At 41.2% G+C, this 18514-nt stretch overlaps 1 protein-coding gene across 1 annotated transcript in view; it reads left to right on the top strand.

Moving 5' to 3' along the window:
• Nucleotides 1-18514, top strand: part of Me1 (malic enzyme 1) — a 123238-nt gene that overhangs the window by 14983 nt on the left and 89741 nt on the right. The window contains exons 2-3 of the mRNA XM_031343007.1: nucleotides 5850-5983; nucleotides 7908-8057. Coding sequence (XP_031198867.1) covers nucleotides 5850-5983; nucleotides 7908-8057 — 284 coding nt within the window. The remainder of the gene's footprint in view (nucleotides 1-5849; nucleotides 5984-7907; nucleotides 8058-18514) is intronic.

The raw sequence follows: 18514 nt of genomic DNA, 5'->3' as shown, positions 1-18514 counted from the left end.
TTTTTGGAGGGGAAACTGGGAAAGGAGAAATTTACATGTAAATAAAGAAAATATCTAATAAAAAAGCAAACAAAAACAAACAAACAAAAAAAAGAAAGAAAGTGTATATGGATTGTACAATATTGGACCTATTTGTCCAATTACCAAATTAGAGAGACCACCAGATGATAGCCAACAAATTCCTAATTCCTCATACTTTTGAATTTTAAGTGATTAGGGTATGTTGGTAATATTAATTTTCATATTAAGAGATATTAAGAAAAAGTAATTGGTTACTTCCTATTATTTTTGTTGTTAGAGGAGAAATTGTGTTTTTGTGGGTTTGTTGAAAGATTACTTTCTTGCTTCTTCTAGGGTGAAGTTTTGCTCCTTATGTTGGTGTTTTCCATCTACTATCCTTTGTAAGGCTGGATTTGTGGAAAGATACTGTGTAAATTTGGTTTTTGTCATGGAATATCTTGCTTTTTCCATCTATGGTAATTGAGAGTTTTGCTGGATATAGTAGCCTGGGCAGGGTCTGTATGACATCTGCCCAGTATCTTCTAGCTTTCATAGTCTCTCGTGAGAAGTCCGGTGTACTTCTGATAGGCCTGCCTTTATATGTTACTTGACTTTTTTCCCTTACTGCTTTAAAAACTCTTTCTTTGTTTAATGCATTTGGTGTTTTGATTATTATGTGACAGGGGGAATTTCTTTTCTGGTCCAGTCTATTTGGAGTTCTGTAGACTTCTTGTATGTTCATGGGCATCTCTTTCTTTAGGTTAGGGAAGTTTTCTTCTATAATTTTGTTGAAGATATTTATTGGCCCTTTAAGTTGGGAGTCTTCACTGTCTTCTATACCTGTTATCCTTAGGTTTGGTCTTCTCATTGTGTCCTGGATTTCCTGGATGTTTTGGGTTAGGAGCTTTTTGCTTTTTGCATTTTCTTTGACTGTTGTGTCAAAGTTTTCTGTGGTGTCTTCTGCCCCTGAGATTCTCTTTTCTATCTCTTGTATTCTGTTGGTGATGCTTGCATCTATGACGCCTGATCTCTTTCCTAGGTTTTCTAACTCCAGGGTTGTCTCCCTTTGTGATTTCTTTATTGTTTCTGGTTCCATTTTTAGATCCTGGATGGTTTTGTTCATTTCCTTCACCTGTTTGATTGTGTTTTCTTGTAATTTTTTAAGGGATTTTTGTGTTTCCTCTTTAAGGGCTTCTAGCTGATTACCTGTGTTCTTCTGTATTTCTTTGAGGGAGTTATTTATGTCCTTCTTAAAGTCCTGTATAATCATTGTTAGAAGTGATTTTAGATCTGAATCTTTCTTTTCTAGTGTGATGATGTGTCCAGGACTTGCTATGGTGGGAGAATTGGATTCTGATGATGCCAAGTAACCTTGGTTTCTGTTGCTTATGTTCTTATGCTTGCCTCCTGCCATCTGGTTATCTCTAGTGCTACCTGCCCTGTCTAAATCTGACTAGAGCCTGTCCTTCCTGTGATCCTGGTTGTGTCAGAACTCCTCAGAGTCAAGCTGTCTCTGATCCAGTGATTCTGGGATCCTGGGATCCTGGGCCTGTTAAAACCCTGGGGAGTGGAGTTTCCTCTGGGTGTTGTGGGACTGTCTGCACAATTTGCGCCCAAGGTCTGCTCAGAGCACCAGCCTAGACAGACTGGAAGGAACCAGTGCTACAGGGCTGGCAGAGTTCCTGCGAGCCTGAGTTCCACTGGTCCCAGTTACTCCAGGTGTTGGGACAGATGTTATGTCCTCCTTACCTCTGATCCTCAATCCTGGGCTTGTTAGAGAGCTTGGGAGTGGAGCTTCCTCTGGGTGTTGTGCAGAATTTGCTCCCAAGGTCTGCTCAGGGCACTGGCCCAGACAGACCAGAAGGAACCAGTGCCACTGAACTGGCAGTTCCTGCATGCCTGGGTCCCGCTAGTCCCATTTACTCGGCTGACTTGTTTATGACTTTCTGTAAAATTGTTTTTAAGAGATACCTCTACTAATACGGTAAGAAGCTATGGTTAACTAAAATAATTTATTATACTAAAAGTTTCAGGGGTTCTAAGCTTTGTTTTCTTATTCTTCATCTATTATTATTATTATTATTATTATTATTATTATTATTATTATTATTATTTCTGCTGCTGCTGCTGCTACTTGCAGTTTCTAAAGGACCACAAAATGACATGAACCCAATATTGGGACCTTTTCTTTCCTTTTAACTTGGTCCATTTTCCCAGATTACTAAGCCCAATTTTTTTTTTTTTTAAACAGTTGAATTGGTGCTCTGGTGGGTCTGTGAATATTTGGCAAACACCATAGGAGTCTGCAGTTACTAAACATCAAAGACTATGGGGAGATTTTCAGATGGCATTCTCATTTCCATGGTATATGGCACACTGTATAGAAGTCTGTTAGATTAGAGCAGATGCAGGAAAATATAAGTAAAAATGGCTGCATGCCACTGTTACTCGAGGAAGGAGCTCATGTCAGTACTCCGAGCACAAGCTGTATTCTTAGAACACCATAGTTCCCTTGGTATTTTTGCAGGCGTCTTGTCACGGCAGTAACATTCACACTGCAGTAACATTCAGTGCTTTACTGTCTCTATAACACTTGTATTTATTGGAGCTTTTTTTTTTTTTTGGTCTTACATTTATTTTCTCCTCTCTCTCATTTGTTAGAAAAAAGTCCCAATTTCCTATTATTTTTCATAGATATATGAATATATGCAATTATATATTTGTTGAATTTTCTCTTCCATCAATCAAATAGTTAACTCTTCATTATAGGAACGTTCATGGACAAAGGAAGGTCTGTAGAGTTACTCACGTACTTAGTGTATGTGTTCTTATCCATCGTGTCAAGAAACGGGCATCACAAAGGGCTTTGGCCGCAGAATACTGTGGACTAGGTATTTGAAAGGGAAGGTATGCGCTCTTTCGTTTCTGAAGACTGGGAAGCTCCAAGTCAACACAACGCAGTCAGTGCTGGTGGGCATCCAATTCCTGCTTTCCTGACAGCTATCCTACGTCCTCACATGGCAGAAGGGGACCCAGGCTCTCTGGGGTTTCTTTATCGTATTGTAGTCCTGTTCATAAGGGAGACTGCCAGTCACCTCCCAAAGATTCTACCTCCCTATGACACTGCCTGAAAGCAGTGATTTCCACCAGTCAATTAGGGCGTGTCCACAAACATCATACATGTCAGCATTTAATAATGGGCCCAAAGAAACAGCAGCCCAGTCTTGGAGTAGCGCCCTCTCAGGATTCAGTGTCTCCACTGGGAGTCCTCTAGAGAGTGTCCCTTAGCCCTGTCTACCAGATATTCTCATTATTAATGGCCATTAGGCTTCTTTGCATTGACATCCCTTAGTGTGTGCCAACAAATCCCTTTGGTCCATTCTGGTTTTTCTATCAACTCCTATTTCTATTTTATTTGTTTGTTTCGGAGTTTTATAGCCTTTTACAATCACTGTTGCATTATACTGTGTTTATGTAAAGTTGATCATCAAGAAAGGCTTTAGAGAGGCTCAGGCACTTGGGATCAGTCTTGATGGAAGAAGCAGGTAAGAATTACTTATTCTAAAAGTTAGAATGAAATTACATGAATTTCCCTCTTCCCATTCCTTCCTTGTTCCCTCTCAAAATTACGACCGCTTTCTCCCCTCCGCCCACCCCCTCCCCGAGTTCATTTAGCATTACTTGTATCTATATGATTTCATGGCTGACCATTTGGTATTGGATAACCCTGGGGAGGAACATTTCACCTCCAACATTCCTTAGTTGCTTGCAGTTCTGTCTCTATGGTGGAGTCTAGTGAGATTTTGCCCTTGTATATTAGCATATCTGCTGGTGCGATACTTCTTCAGGTCTTGTGTGGGCAGCTATATGGTAGTTGAGGTATGAGTGAAACGTTCTTGTCTTTTTAGGAGACACAATTCTCACAGCAGATTTCCTGTTCCCCTGGCTCTGACCATCTTCCCTCCCCCTTTCTGTGCTGCTCCCCGAGCCTTAGGCGCAGGAGTTATGTTACAGATGGATCAGCTGGGGCCGGGTACTCTGATGTCACTCATTTGACTGCTTTCTGAAATGGTCCATCTGTGGCAAAGGGAAGTTTCTTTGGTAAGTGGTAAGAACTACACTTACCTGTGGGTAGAAGGACAAATATTTAGAATGCATTTAGGAATTAAGATGGTTTAGTAAAGTTGCAGTTGTAGGTGCTCCTATGAGATCCATGACCTCACTATTCCCTGGTCATTGGCTTGATTTTTAGTATTAGATGTGACTTCCTTCCAGTTAAGTGGGCCCTGAATCCAATTACAGAGCTGTTGGTTACTGACCAGGTTTGTGTGACAAGGTACCCTTAGGGATACCATACCACGGTGGCCACTGTTACTGTGGTTTCTAACTGTTACACCTGGGGGCTACCATACCACGGTGGCCACTGTTATGGTGGTTTCTAACTGTTACACCTGGGGGCTACCATACCACGGTGGCCACTGTTACGGTGGTTTCTAACTGTTACACCTGGGGGCTACCATACCACGGTGGCCACTGTTGTGGTGGTTTCTAACTGTTACAGCAGAGGGGTGGACTATTGGTTGCCTTGCTTCCTTGGAAGCTTACATAGCACCTATAACTTTCAAGTCACATCTGGCTTGAGTCTACTGGGTTTTATGTCTGAAGTGCATGGTGCCAAGAACATTCTCAATAAAGATGCCGCACATGGATGAATAAAAACATGGTGCATTTGGGCTTTTGGGAGGAATTAGCACAACCAGGATTGCATAAGAATGCTAGGAGATACTTGAGTCGGAGAGTTGGGTCAGGTCCCCGAGAGTCCTGCAGTTTATTTCCTGACCTAGTTCAGAGTTGGAAGTGCAGCAGGTGTCAGCTGACCTACTTCTACTCACATTTAAAAATAGAGAACTATTCATTTGGATATGTTCTAACATTAATGATTGCACCTTTCATTTTTGTATGCACACGCATGTAGTATATGTGCTCTAGGTACATGTGCATTTGTGTATGTGTGTGGATTTGCATGCACATGTATGCACATGCATGTCCCTCTGGTCTGGGAGGCCAGGGGTAGACTAGGTGTGTTTCTTGATCATTTCAAGCTTACTTTTTTTATTTTTTTGGTTTTTCGAGACAAGAGTTTCTCTGTGTATCCCTGGTTGTTCTGAAACTCACTCTGTAGACCAGGCTGGCCTCGAACTCAGAAATCCGTCTGCCTCTGCCTCCTAAGTGCTGGGATTAAAGGCGTGAGCCACCACTGCCTGGCTGATTTATTTATTATTATACATAAGTACACTGTAGCTGATTTCAGACGCACCAGAAGAGGGTGTCAGATCTCATTACAGGTGGTTGTGAGCCACCACGTGGTTGCTGGTTGCTGGGATTTGAACTCAGGATCTTCGCAAGAGTTGTCAGTGCTCTTACCCGCTGAGCCATCTCATCAGCCCTCAAGCTTACTTTTTTGACACAGGGTCTCTCACTAACACCAGAGCTTACTGACTTGCTGGCCAGCTGGAGGCCCACCTGTCTTCCCTGCCCTAGCGCCAGGCCAGACCTCCCTGTGAGTGCTGGGCATCACAGCTCAGGTCCTGGTGTTTGCACAGTGGACACGGTAGTGGCTGAGTGCTCTATCTCCCAGGCCTCTCTCTCGTTTTTTGTGCTTTTAGGTCGTTTGCTCCTGTCCATCCTCCACTCCCATCTTAGTATGTAGATAAGGAAGCAGATGGTTAATGCACAGTTGGCTGGCTGTGCTTCCAGGAGCTTCGACCCTGCGCTCCCGAGGGGTGCGTGTGCTTGTGTGCTCTTTGTCTTTTTTTTCTTCCAAATCATTGTTTTTCTCTTTGTCATAGGACCTGGCTTTTACTCTGGAAGAGAGACAACAGCTGAACATTCATGGATTATTGCCACCCTGCATCGTCAGCCAGGAGCTCCAGGTCCTTAGAGTAATTAAGAATTTCGAGCGTCTGAACTCTGACTTCGACAGGTATCACATTTATGAACAGTTTTCTCTAATGGAACTCTCCTGTTGTCTTTGTAAAGAAAGTTGAGCTATCATGTTATTTGGAATGGACAAGTTAACTTTGAGGAGAATTTGTTTGCAGATACAGTGATTTTTTTTTTTTTAAGCATTTACCTTCTCTACGATTATCTGAATGAAGTATAATCTAATCTTGTTTTTTTCTTTTCTTTTTTTTTTTTTGGTTTTTTGAGACAAAGTTTCTCTCTGTAGTCCTGGCTGTCCTGGAACTCACTCTGTACTTGAGCTTAGAAATCCGCCTGCCTCTGCCTCCCAAGTACTGGGATTAAAGGCGTGCGCCACCACCACCCAGCTACAATCTAATCTTAATTTATCTTTCTCAAGATAGTTTTTCTAGGAGAAAATGATATATGCCCATATTTACTTAATATATGTTATTTATTTATATGTAAACATAAACATTCTTGACAAAAGAAGGAAGAAATGGCCAAGACAGTTTCTGTCTTCCTTTCTAAAGTTGATCATCAGTCATGGCTGATGTTTATAACTGCCCTCTTTTGGCAGAGCGATGCACCCTTTCAGTCCTGCACAGTCTGGGCCTTGCTTCCAGCATGGGTGTGAGTTTCCGTGCACAGTACAGCAGGGTGGGATCTGACGGCAGGAAGAGGCAGTCATACTTACCAACTTCTGTGGGAACTGTCATTCCCTCCTGAGGACAGCTTTCCCCGTCACCTAACTGCCTTCTGCTAACGTCACTTCTTGAATTTCCCAGCACCTTTCCAATCAGCACTTTGGAGGAGACCAAGTTGTCTGCGCACATTCACACACTCAAGTTCACACACAGAAATCACTCCTCGTTTTGTTATTGAACACAGTTTTCCAGGATTTTTCATTTGTACAAAGTGGTTTGAATTTTATTGAAGGTTACAGGTAATACAAAAAATGACTATGCGTTGTAGAAAGATAACTAGGTGAGAAATGGCTCTCTCCAGAGAAAGGGCACTAACAGCTGGCTGTGATGGTGCATCCCTGTAAGCTTAGCACTCAGGAAGCAGAGGCAGGTGGATCTCTGTAAGTTCCATGCCAGCCTGGGCTATAGTGAGTCCTCGGCCAGCCAGGACTGCATAGTGAGACTGTCTCAAAAAAGAAATGAAGGAAAGAAAGAAGCAGCCATTGGCTTGCCTAAGTTAGTGCTTAAGCTCTACTGTGATATTTTCATCTCTTCACTATGAAATAGAGACTATGTCTGTCCAAATATGGAAAAGAATTGTTACTTCAGCAATAAGAGTAATGTTTGAATGATAGTGATCAAGTTTGTGTATCCTCATTTTTTGGGATCTTGAGGTTTTTTGGTATGTATATATTTGTGTATGTGTGCATATGTATGTATATGTCTGTGCATGCACATGCATGCATTTGTGGAGGCCAGGAATTGATGTAGGCTCTCTTCCGCTATAGTTCTCTACCTTATTTTCTGACACAGGCTCTCTCACTGAACCCAGAGCATACTGATCGACTAACCTAATGAGCTCTGGGGTCCACTTGTCTGGAACCCTGCTCTGGGTTAGAGACATGGACCACTGAGCGCAGGTTTTGAGTTGATGCCAGAGATGCAAACTCAGATCCTAGTGTTTGCACATCGGGCTTTTCCCCCATGGAGCCAGCTCCCTAGTCCCTTGAAGGATATTTCTAAAAAGTTTTGCTATTTCTTTTTTAAGATGGGTCTCACTGCGTAACCCAATCTGTCCTCATGCTCAGTCTTGCCTGAGCTGCCTGAGTGTTAGGGTTAGAGGCACATGCCACCATACCTGGCCTGATTATACATGCTTTCTACTTGATTAGAGATGTATGGTGTACTTGGTTGAAATTAGATTTCTAATAGCCATTTTGACTATTGGATGTAGGATCTAATTGTGCCTCATTTCCACAGGTATCTTCTGTTAATGGATCTGCAAGATAGAAATGAGAAGCTCTTTTATAGTGTACTTATGTCTAATGTTGAAAAGTTCATGCCTATTGTTTACACTCCCACCGTGGGTCTCGCATGCCAGCAATACAGTTTGGCATTCCGGAAGCCAAGGTATGAAACTTTTATTTTAAATACAATTTACAATTTATTTTTCTGTGAATTTTTAAAATTTTGTAATTGACATGAGTTGTGTTAATCTATCATACAGAACATGTGTAAATCATGAAATGGCTACATTGAGCTAATTAATGTATAGATTATCAGTTATATTTTGATTATTCAAGTCAATTGAAATATATATCCTCAGTGATTTTTTTTGGCAAGGACACTTGGAATCAGTCTCCTGGCAAGTCTAAGAATCTAGTATGCTGGTGCATGGAGAACTGGCTCACACTGCTCTTCAGAGGGCCTGAGTTTGAGTTCACTTCTCAGTATCCACACTGAGCAGCTCGCAGCTGCCTGCTATTTCAGTGCCTGGGGGTTCGACACTCTCTTCTGGCTTTTTTGTGTAGGAAACTGCATTCATGTTCATATAGGCATTTGTACTAAATCTGAAGTATTTAAATAATTAAATAATTAAAATATGTTTTCATTGTCTGTAGTCACTGTGGTACATAGTAGGTCTCTATAATTCCTTCTTATCTAGTTGAAATCCTCCATTATTTTTCATGCATCTCTGAATTGTGCAACAAATCTTCCAGCCCCTGGTATCTACTATTCTGTTGTTTGCGTTATGAGTTTGACTATATCAGCGAGATACCACATGGTACCTCCCTTTCTGGGTTTGGCTTATTTCACTTAATATACTGCCCTCCAAGTTCATCCAGGGTTTTATAGCGACAGTATGCACTCCTTCTTTAAAGCTGAATAGTGTACCATTGAGTGTGTGTCTTCATTAACTCATTTCTTCCAAAAATTAAGTCTGATTCTGTATCATTCATACCCTAGCCAACATGCCTCTCATCAGTTTAAGGATAGCTATTCTCACAGGGGTCAAGCGATAGCTTCAGCAAACCAACTCAACCCAGCATAGTGACAAATTATGGAAGCTGGAACTTGGGGAAGGAGGAGCCTAGTGAATCTGGTCAGTCTGGTTCTTCCTAAAGCCATGAAGTTGTTCACTTCCTTTCTTAATGTCTTTTTTTTTTTTCTTTTCTTTTACTGGATATTTTCTTTATTTACATTTCAAATTTTATCCCCTTTCCTGTTTCCTCTCCAGAAACCCCCTATCTCATCTTCCCTCTCCCTGCTTCTATGAGGGTGCTCCCCCCCCCACCCACTCCTGCCTCCCCGCCCTGCCATTCCTCTACACTGGGGCATTGAGCCTTCATAGGATCAAGGACTGCTCCTCTCCTTCATGCCATCCTCTGCTACATATGCAGCTGGAGCCATGGGTCCCTCCATGTGTACTCTTTGGTTGCTGGTTTAGTCCCTGGGAGCCCTGGGGCTTCTGGTTGGTTGATATTGTTGTTCTTCCCATAGGGTTGCAAACCCCTTCAGCTCCTTGGGTCCTTTCTCTAACTCCTCCACTGGGGACCCTGTGCTCAGTCCAATAGTTGGCTTTGAGTATCCACCTCTGTATTAGTCAGGCACTGGCAGAGCCTCTCAGGAGACAGCTATATCAGGCTCTTGTCAGCAAGCACTTCTTGGCATCCACAATAGTGTCTGGGTTTGGTGACTGTATATGGGATGGATCCCAGGTGGGGCAGTCTCTGGATGGCCTTTCCTTCAGTCTCTGCTCTACACTTTGTCTCCATATTTCCTCCTGTGAGTTTATCTACTTGCTGCAAGATTGACTGTTTCAACTCTCCACCTAACATCCTATGCCTTAAACTTTCAAAATGAGAGGTTTTATTCTTAGACAAAGCCACTCTATAACACTCCTCTAGCAACTGTCAACTGCTAATAGCTGCTAAGTAAGGGGTGGTGTCAGAGAACACCTCAATCTATGTATTTCATGGAAGTTTTAGTGTTAGGCTTCTAATATTTCCGTGTGTACATTGTATATGCTACGACAATATCTGTTTAAAATTTGACAGTGATGAAGAGTGTCAGTGCTGATTGTTGAAGAGATCCAGTTATTAGGATTTCTAGGTTTTGCTTTATTTTTGCCCAGAAAATCCTTTTCTTTTCAGTGCCTAGAGTTGAACCCAGGGCCTTGCATATGCTAAAAAAGTACTCTTCCACCCTCAACCCCTCCTGGAAAATTCTTCTGGGGGAATGTGGGCTGTGTTGAGACAGGGTCTGTGTAGCCCTGGCTGTCCTAGGAGTAACTGTAGAACAAGCTAGCCTGGAGCTTATAGAACCTATCGGCCTCCCAGGTGCTGGGACGTGGCACCATCCCTCGCCTTCTGGAAAGTTCTTAAAGAAACGTATATAAAGCAACTACTATGATGAACTACAGTAAAACATTAAAATGCCCTTTGCTACATTAGTGTTTATATACCAATTTCCTTCAGGATTCCAAAACATTCTTGGAGTAGTCATTAATCAACAATAACTGCACTTCTTAATTTGTTAGGAAGTATATGTGGTAAATATAGACACCATTATGACCTGGGTTTGAACCCATCAAGTGGTTACATTTATGAGTCTAAATGTTGTTTACTTAAATGAAAATATAGTCTGAATATATCCAGAATCTCAAGATGAGGGTGTTCTTTTTAATTGAAACTTGATTTGTGAAATAGCAATAAGAAAAAAAGCTTAAAATAATACTTAAAAAAATTCCCATGGCTGACATTCCTTCAACCAAATAATGTTTCTGTTACATAGTGGGGACTATAACTGTATTAACCATTAATGAATGGTTAATTGAATTGAAACTTTCATATCGTTGAAATGTGTCATATAGGTGTATGATGCTAACTTTACTTAAGCTAAGAACTACTTTAGTAGTTCAGTAACTGATTGTAAACTAAGTGTAGGTGGTTTCACGGCCAGTTTGAATAAGTGCAGGCCGTATGCTCAACCTTTGAAATAATGATCTTATGAGCTCCGTGACCTGATCACCTGTGAACGGCCCTGCCTCTTCACCCTAACTGTGATTGAGGTGTGAGTAGTTACATTTAGGGAATGCAGCTTCAGTGTCTTGTGGCCACCTCAGTAGTTTAACATTATTCTACGTTCTACGGAAACAGCAGTGCCCAAAGGTCCCGGGGCTTCTGTCCCAGGCAGGTGGAGCTGGCTTTTAGAAGATGGGCCAGATGGGTATTTATTCTGGATTTTGGTATTGCTGCTCGCTAGCAGAGCTAATCAGTTGAACCAAGGCTGTGCTTACTTGAATTTGGTTTTCTTGATATAAGCCACATTGGAATGGTCAGCCACAAGCTGGCTGTGGTGGTGCGCACCTTTAATCTCAGTGCTCAGGAGGGCAGAGGCAGGAGGATCTCTGGGTGAAGCCAGCCTGGTCTACCAAGTGAGTTCTAGGCCAGCAAGAGAGGCATAGTGAGAGCCTGTTAAAATACAACTAAACATACTAAGGCGACATTTTTGGAACCAGGAAGTATAGTAACCTTACACCTCTCGCTTAGTCTGTAAACTTTAGAGATTCTGCTAAATATCAAAGCACTGAGTGAGAAGATTGTTAAATGCTTGTGGTAACATTTTTGGCTTTTATTTATAGAGGTTCTGTAGTTTAGTGCTCCCGGTCATTTGTTACCTTTAAAATAAGCTCGGAATGTGCACTGATGGTGTTTTTGTTTTTTTGTTGTTTGCATTGGTTGTGCTTTTAGGTTTTTAGAAAGAGAGTGGATGCCCTTCAAAGCTCTGAAACAAATTAGAATGAGTTGGTTTTTAACTGTTGCTGCAGTGGACTTTTGAGCAATTGTTTAGAAAAAGCTGTTTGTCGCTGACCGTGGAGATGCAGTTACAAGTTCAGATCATTCTTTTCCTGAGCAGGACAAGTGCTGCGTTTGTGACAGTGCGTGTGTGTGACGTTCACTAAATAGGAGTGAGGTCAAGTCTCTGCCACCACAGCTACTAGGAATCCAATGTGTGCCCAGAAGGAGTTTAGAGTTACAAAGTACTTTCTCTCTTAAGCATTGCCTTAATTAGGAAAAATGTAGAGAATGGAAAAAATGTAGACATGATTCAAGCACCAGTTCTTTACATCAAGATCTAACGGTCAGCCAAATTTATGCATAGACGTATAAATCTCTCTGGTGAGGCAGTGAAACTTATCTTCTACTGTAAAAAGCCTTTAGAAATACAAAGTAACAGCTCATTGAGTCTCCATTCCATGTGGAGACTGCACATGTGGAAAACCTGAGTGGAAATTTAAGTTTCAGATCCAAAAATAATTTTGCTACAGTCTGTGTGGCACATCCAGGTGTTTTGATTTAAGTTCACGTGTAACATATGGAGAATTCAGAAATAGTTTGCCAAGTTTTATCTCAGGTAGTACTCATGAAGACACACACATTTAGTTACTTTCCCATTTATAAGAATGCATGCATTTTAAATGAGAATTATAAACCTTAATCTTCATTACTAAAAATAAAAAGTAGGGGCTGGTGAGATGGCTCAGTGGGTAAGAGCACTGACTGCTCTTCCAAAGGTCCTGAGTTCGGATCCCAGCAACCACATGGTGGCTCACAACCACCCGTAATGAGATCTGACGCCCTCTTCTGGTGCATCTGAAGACAGCTGCAGTGAATTACACCAGAGGGAGCTGGCTGGAGCCAGCAGGACCGGAGCGAGCGGGCCTGCAGAGGTCCTGAGTTCAACAGCAGCCACACATATGATGATTCATGGCCATCTGTACAGCTACAGTGTACTCATACACATAAAATAAATAAAATAAATCTTTAAAAAAATAAAAAGTAAACTAAAAGAGGCAGTGATTTTTTTTTTTAGATCATTTTGTATCTTACCTTTTCATGCCTGGAATACTACTACATTTATTAGATAACCGTGGTTTTGATGGGTTACTAACATATTGGGGCTCTGTCCAAAAAAAGGTGACTACAGTAGTAACAGTTACCACAACTGGTCATTGCAGAGTAAACTAGAGGAAGTAAGAGACCCAAGCCTACAGAACTTAAGCCTTCACTTACTCCCACGTCTTTTGTGTAGTAGGCAGCATCCTTTTTCATAAGATAGCCGTAGAATGGAGGATTACAGCTGCCGGATGGAAGTTCTTGCAGGGATTCAGTACTTTCCAGAGCTTTTCTGACTGGCGTTGGAATACACTTCCCCCACCTTCAAAACTGGAAATAGTTGAGTGGTTTTGGATAATTGTTGGTGATATCTGCTCTGAATGAGATCCTAGCAGTGGGTTTATTGTGAACCATTGAATTCTAAGGTCACTTTTTGTTTCATTTATTTTGTGCTGTATTTATTCTGATGCCATAAGGTTCTGTTTCTTCCTTCTGTGCAGCCTCTGATTCTGGCTTAGGAACTGTTTGTATTCTTGCTCCGTGAGGACCGTGTCAAGGTGGCTCATGTGGGTGGGTTACTCTGACCATGAGCTCTGGAAGTTCAGTGGTGCACTTTGTGAGGCCTGTTCACCTAGAAATTGTCAGTGATGAGAGAATTCGCATCTCAACCCATAAGCTCAGTGTTGCTCTCTGCATGTGCAGCCAGGGTTCAACACTCTGTTTTGTCTCACTCCACTGTCTGGCCTGGGTACAATAGTAACTCCTTCATTGTACACCAGTGCAGGGCACACCAATGTAGGGCATACCAGTATAGCACACCTTGCTTCTTTCAAGTGACATCTTTGAGATAACTTGTTAGCTTTTTAAGTATGCATACCCCTTCTGGCCTGGGCAGTGTCACACATGTTCTTAGTGAACACAAAGATTTGAATCTCTTGATTTGCATGATTCTGTGGGGTTTTTTTCTGGGTCAGGAGGATGAGGAACTGTTTTCACAGATCACCTCAGGCCACTTCATGAAGAGAGATGGCCAATTTTTGTTTAAAATTCTGTACATGTTTTAAAAAGTGGCTTACAACTAGTACTTTCAGGGATTTAGAACCTCTTGTGAAGTAACCTGACACATCAGTTACATAAGCGGAAGGGCTGGGCGTGGTAGTGCACACCTTTAATTCCTGCACTCAGGTGGCAAAAGCAGGTGGATCTTAATTCAAGGCCAGCCTCTTCTACAGACTGAGTTTCAGGACAGCCAAGACTACCCAGAGAAACATGGTCTCCCAAAAACAAAACAAACAAAACTCTGAAGGAGTTCAGTTTTAACTTTCATTGCAATTTTGATATTTATCAAAAATTATATACTTTTAAAAAAGAGGAATTCATAATCACTTAACGACTTGATTCATTAAAATTCTCACTGTATCCCCTAATAAGCTTTTGACTACGACAACCATGTAATTTTATTCACTTGTGTGCTTGAATGTCTAAAGCAGAATGTTAGTATTTTCTTACTTGGTCTGAGTAGTTACCGTCCTTGGCTGTCAGTTTTTGTGTCTCTTTCAGGCTCTTGGTGTGGGCATGCTTTCCCTCTGTCATGTGGTCTCCCTGATGGGTTGTAGTCATCAGCTGTGAGAGCATTTTCCCAGGCAGTGCTCCTCCCTCCGCCATGACCCTGCCCCTTGAGGTAGCAGTGGGAAGGACAGCAGGATTCCCACTTGTGATCATTGCTGCCCTTCCTTGAGTGCCACCCAGACACTGCATGGCAAAATAATCTCCATTTAGTATCTCCAGAGAGGTTACCTGTCTTTCAAAATAGGATTGTGAATAGTTAGAAGCAAAAGTAAAATTGAACTTGATAATTTTAGCTCACTACTGTTTTATTGTATAGTTCATTATTTTATATTCACATTAGTGAACTTTGATAAGATTCTAGATTATGTGATTTATCCAATTCATAAAAGTTACTGAATTTTATATATTTTTTAAATTTCCCTTTTAAAAGTGTAACTCAGTCTTCATTCAGTATGGTTGGCAGATGATTGAATGGTGTGCACGATAATTTGAAATGTACATATTTTATAAATTTAAAAATAGTGTGGCCATTAAAACATTAGCATTATAATGATGTAATTTGTTTTAAAAGCCAAAGATGTGTGTATGTGTGTGTGTGTACACCCTTTAGTCTAAGCCGTTAACTTTTTTGACATTTTCCAAATGTATGATGGGGCCACTGTCACCATAGGATTCCTGCTGCTGTTTAGACTATAGGAGGTATGCTGAAGTTCATCAGAACACTATGCTGATTTATACGTAATTAGGCATACATCCTATTTTTAAAATGAGTATGAAGAAGAAATTTTAAATCATTTTGTATGTCCTTTGAGTTCACCTTTACTTGGAAATAATATTTATGTAAAGATAGTCAGTAATGTTTAACTATTGTTGGTTTTATTTTTTAAGATGTTGATTTTATAATTTGAAAACAGTCATTCCAAGAAAAGTATCACCAAGGTGTTAAGGGCCAGATTTCATAGAGAGAGGGAAGGAGGGAGGGAGGGAGGCAAGGAAGAAGGGAGAGAGAATATGAATGAGAGTGTGAATGAGCGTGAGTGAGAGCAGAGGGAGAGAGTTATCTAAGAAACTGGCCCTGGGAGTTAAGTGGCTGCAGCAGAGCTGCTGAAGAGCCAGGGAAGGGCTGTCCTATAGCCCAGTGAAGCCTGAAATAGGCCCGAGGCACACAGGGACAGTAGTGCTTAACCCCTTGTAATGACCCAACATTATGGAGAGTAATTTAAGGCCTACATAGTAAATGTTAATCTTACTTAAAAATGACCTTTGTAGCTGGGTGTGTTGATGCACACTTTTAATCTCTGCATGCAGATAGATCTCTGTGGGTTCAAGGCCAGCTTGACCTTTGTAAATTCAAAGCCTAGCCTTTTCTACATAGTGAGATCCTGGATAGGCAGGGCTATGTAGAGAGACCCTGTCACAAACAAAACAAAACAAAACAAAACAAGGAAACAAATTGACTTTTGTAGAAACACCTAAAATGATGCTAGCCAAGTGGACACCTGAAATTAGCCATCATATCCTCCCTGGACAATGTTGAGCCTAACTCATTTTGGACTAAGTTTTCTATCTTGGCTCTAAGTTCTTCAGAGAAGCTTCTTGGACATTTCTTGAGGTACTGTTTTCAAAAGTTAAAGTAATACACTTGTTAATGAACATTATTCTATAAAATACAGAGTCTTATAGGGCTTATCGTGTTTGCATCCCCAAACAGCAGAATTTAATAGGTATTTCATGAGAATGTCGCTCTACTAGTGTTTCATTAATTTTTATGTTAATTAATTAATCTTGTGCGTGTGTGTGTGTGTGTGTGTGTGTGTGTGTGTGTGTGGCAGTGTATATTCGGGCATAACAGGACAGCTCGGACGAGCTGCTTCTCTTCTTTCACGTGTGGATCAGGTTGTCAGGCTTGATAGCCATCGCCCCAGCCCTGCCTCCTTTTCTAAGGTCTCTAACTTTTAATGACAGTAGTTTGATATTTCAACCCAGTTTTATGAGTTGTCAAATAACATTTTCTAGCACTCAGTTTCCTAAAAAATTCTCACTGTTTCTTCCCAGCTCTGCCATGACTTCAGAAGCTGTTTGTGGGTCTTCTGTGTTTGTTATTTCTTCCCTCCTTTCCTGTCCCAGGAGTTCCATGAGCATGTCCTGAGTGTTAGGTACTTAATCAAGCACTGACTCAGCATATATGTCTTGTCCTTGTGAACAAGAATTAACCTATGATCCCCATGTGAACAAAGAGGTGCATGCTGTTATAAAGGAATTAAACAAGACAGTGGGAGTAACAAGGGGCTCCCTTTTATGACACATAGTTTCTATATGCAGGATGAGGTGACATTTTGTAAACTACAAAAGAAAACAAAAGGGGCTGAGGCCAAGCAGATTGTATTGTCAGAAGCTCTGGCATGGAGCAGGGTGGCACGGTAAGCATGAGGCAAAGGCCGGGCTGTGGTACAATTTCTTTGTAGTCCTTTGTCCTTGTTGCAAGCTACTGAGCTATGGGACAGTAGCCTCCAATTACAGTTTTAGACTTTGTGCTGACTTCCATATGGACAAAAGACCTGTGAGACTTGCAGTACTGACTGCCCGCATCACCTAATTGCTTTGAATAGACTTAATCCGCTTAGGCTTTGGAGTAAGGAGATCAAGCAAGGCTGCAAACTCACACAGTTGCCAACAATGGCAGTTTGTTGATAGTCTTTAGTTCTACTGTGGTGGCCTTAAGTAGGTGAGGTGACACGGATATATTTAAACACTGGTGTATTTATACTCTGAGTGCCTCAGCTGCAGGTCAGAGGCTCTGCTGGACTTAAGAAGTCTCTGAGTCTGCAGACTTAGAACAGGTTATTTGCTTTGCAACCCAAGCCCCTCCCCTTCTGATCCTGTTCTCTGTTCTCCACACAAACCCATCCTGAGCCAAGGAGGAGTTAGCTAGACCATGTGTTATCCCAACACTAAATCTTTTTCACTTCACTTCTGTGCACCTATTTTAAATTTAAATATTATTACTATGGGTGTGGACCTCTGTAGTGCCATCTGAACCTTCTGCTCTGAGGAGTTTAGCTCCTGCTGGTTGTGGCTGACTACTCTGGGGTCATAAGAATGTAAACACTCTGTTGCCTTATTCTCCGCTTCTTATACATTCCTCTCCATATCCCCAATAATTCACTGGCTCAACATTTTCTTTTCTTTTTTTCTTTCTTTCTTACTTTTTTTTTTGAAAAGCAAACTGTACTGTTTATTTTTGGAAAATAATTTCCTTTTCTAGTTGAAGGTCATAATAATTTATATTATTACAGAATTTTAAAATTCTAATTTTCTAATCATGTTCAATAACCACAGTATGCAATCTTCATGTAAGAATCTGAATACTGGGACAACAGAGAAGGCTCAGTGGTTAAGAGCGCTGGTTGTTCTTATAGAGGTCCTGTGTTTGAGGCCCAGTATTCACATTGTAGCTCACAATCATTGATCACTCTAGTTCCAGGGGCCCTGACACCCTCTTCTGACCTCCAAGAGCACCAGACCTGTATATGCACATACATACAGGAGGCAAAACATTAATACACATAACAATTTTAAAAAAAAAAATCTTAAAAAAACCAACATTTTATTTTCATCAGCGAAATCTAATATATGCTCTTGTCAATAAAATACATTTCTTTCTTTCTTTCTTTTTTTTATTAGATGTTTTCTTTATTTACATGTTATACAATATCTCCTTTCCCAGGTTCCCTTACAAAAATAAAAATAAAATAAAATAAAATAAAAAAACAAAAACAAACCCCTGTTCCTTCCCTACTCCTCCTGCTCACCAACCCACCCTCTCCTGCTTACTGGCCCTGGCATTCTCCTACACTGGGGATAGAACCCTCTCAGGGCCAAGGGCCTCTCCTCCCATTGATAACCAACTAGGCCATCCTCTGCTATACATATGTGGTTGGAGCCATTAGTCCCATCATGTGTACTCTTTAGTTGGTGGTTTAGTCCCTAGGAGATCTGAGGGTACTAGTTAGTTCATATTGTTGTTCGCCAGTGCCCAACTAATACAGAAGTAGAGGCTCACAGCCATCCATCGAACTGAGTACAGGGTCTCCAGTGAAGGAGTTAGAGAAAGGACCA

This window comes from Mastomys coucha, unplaced genomic scaffold (genome assembly GCF_008632895.1).
Source record: "Mastomys coucha isolate ucsf_1 unplaced genomic scaffold, UCSF_Mcou_1 pScaffold23, whole genome shotgun sequence".
Classification (NCBI taxonomy): Eukaryota; Metazoa; Chordata; class Mammalia; order Rodentia; family Muridae; genus Mastomys; species Mastomys coucha.
The sequence above is the reverse complement of the archived record's forward strand: the minus strand, read 5'-3'. Positions and strand labels throughout refer to the sequence as shown.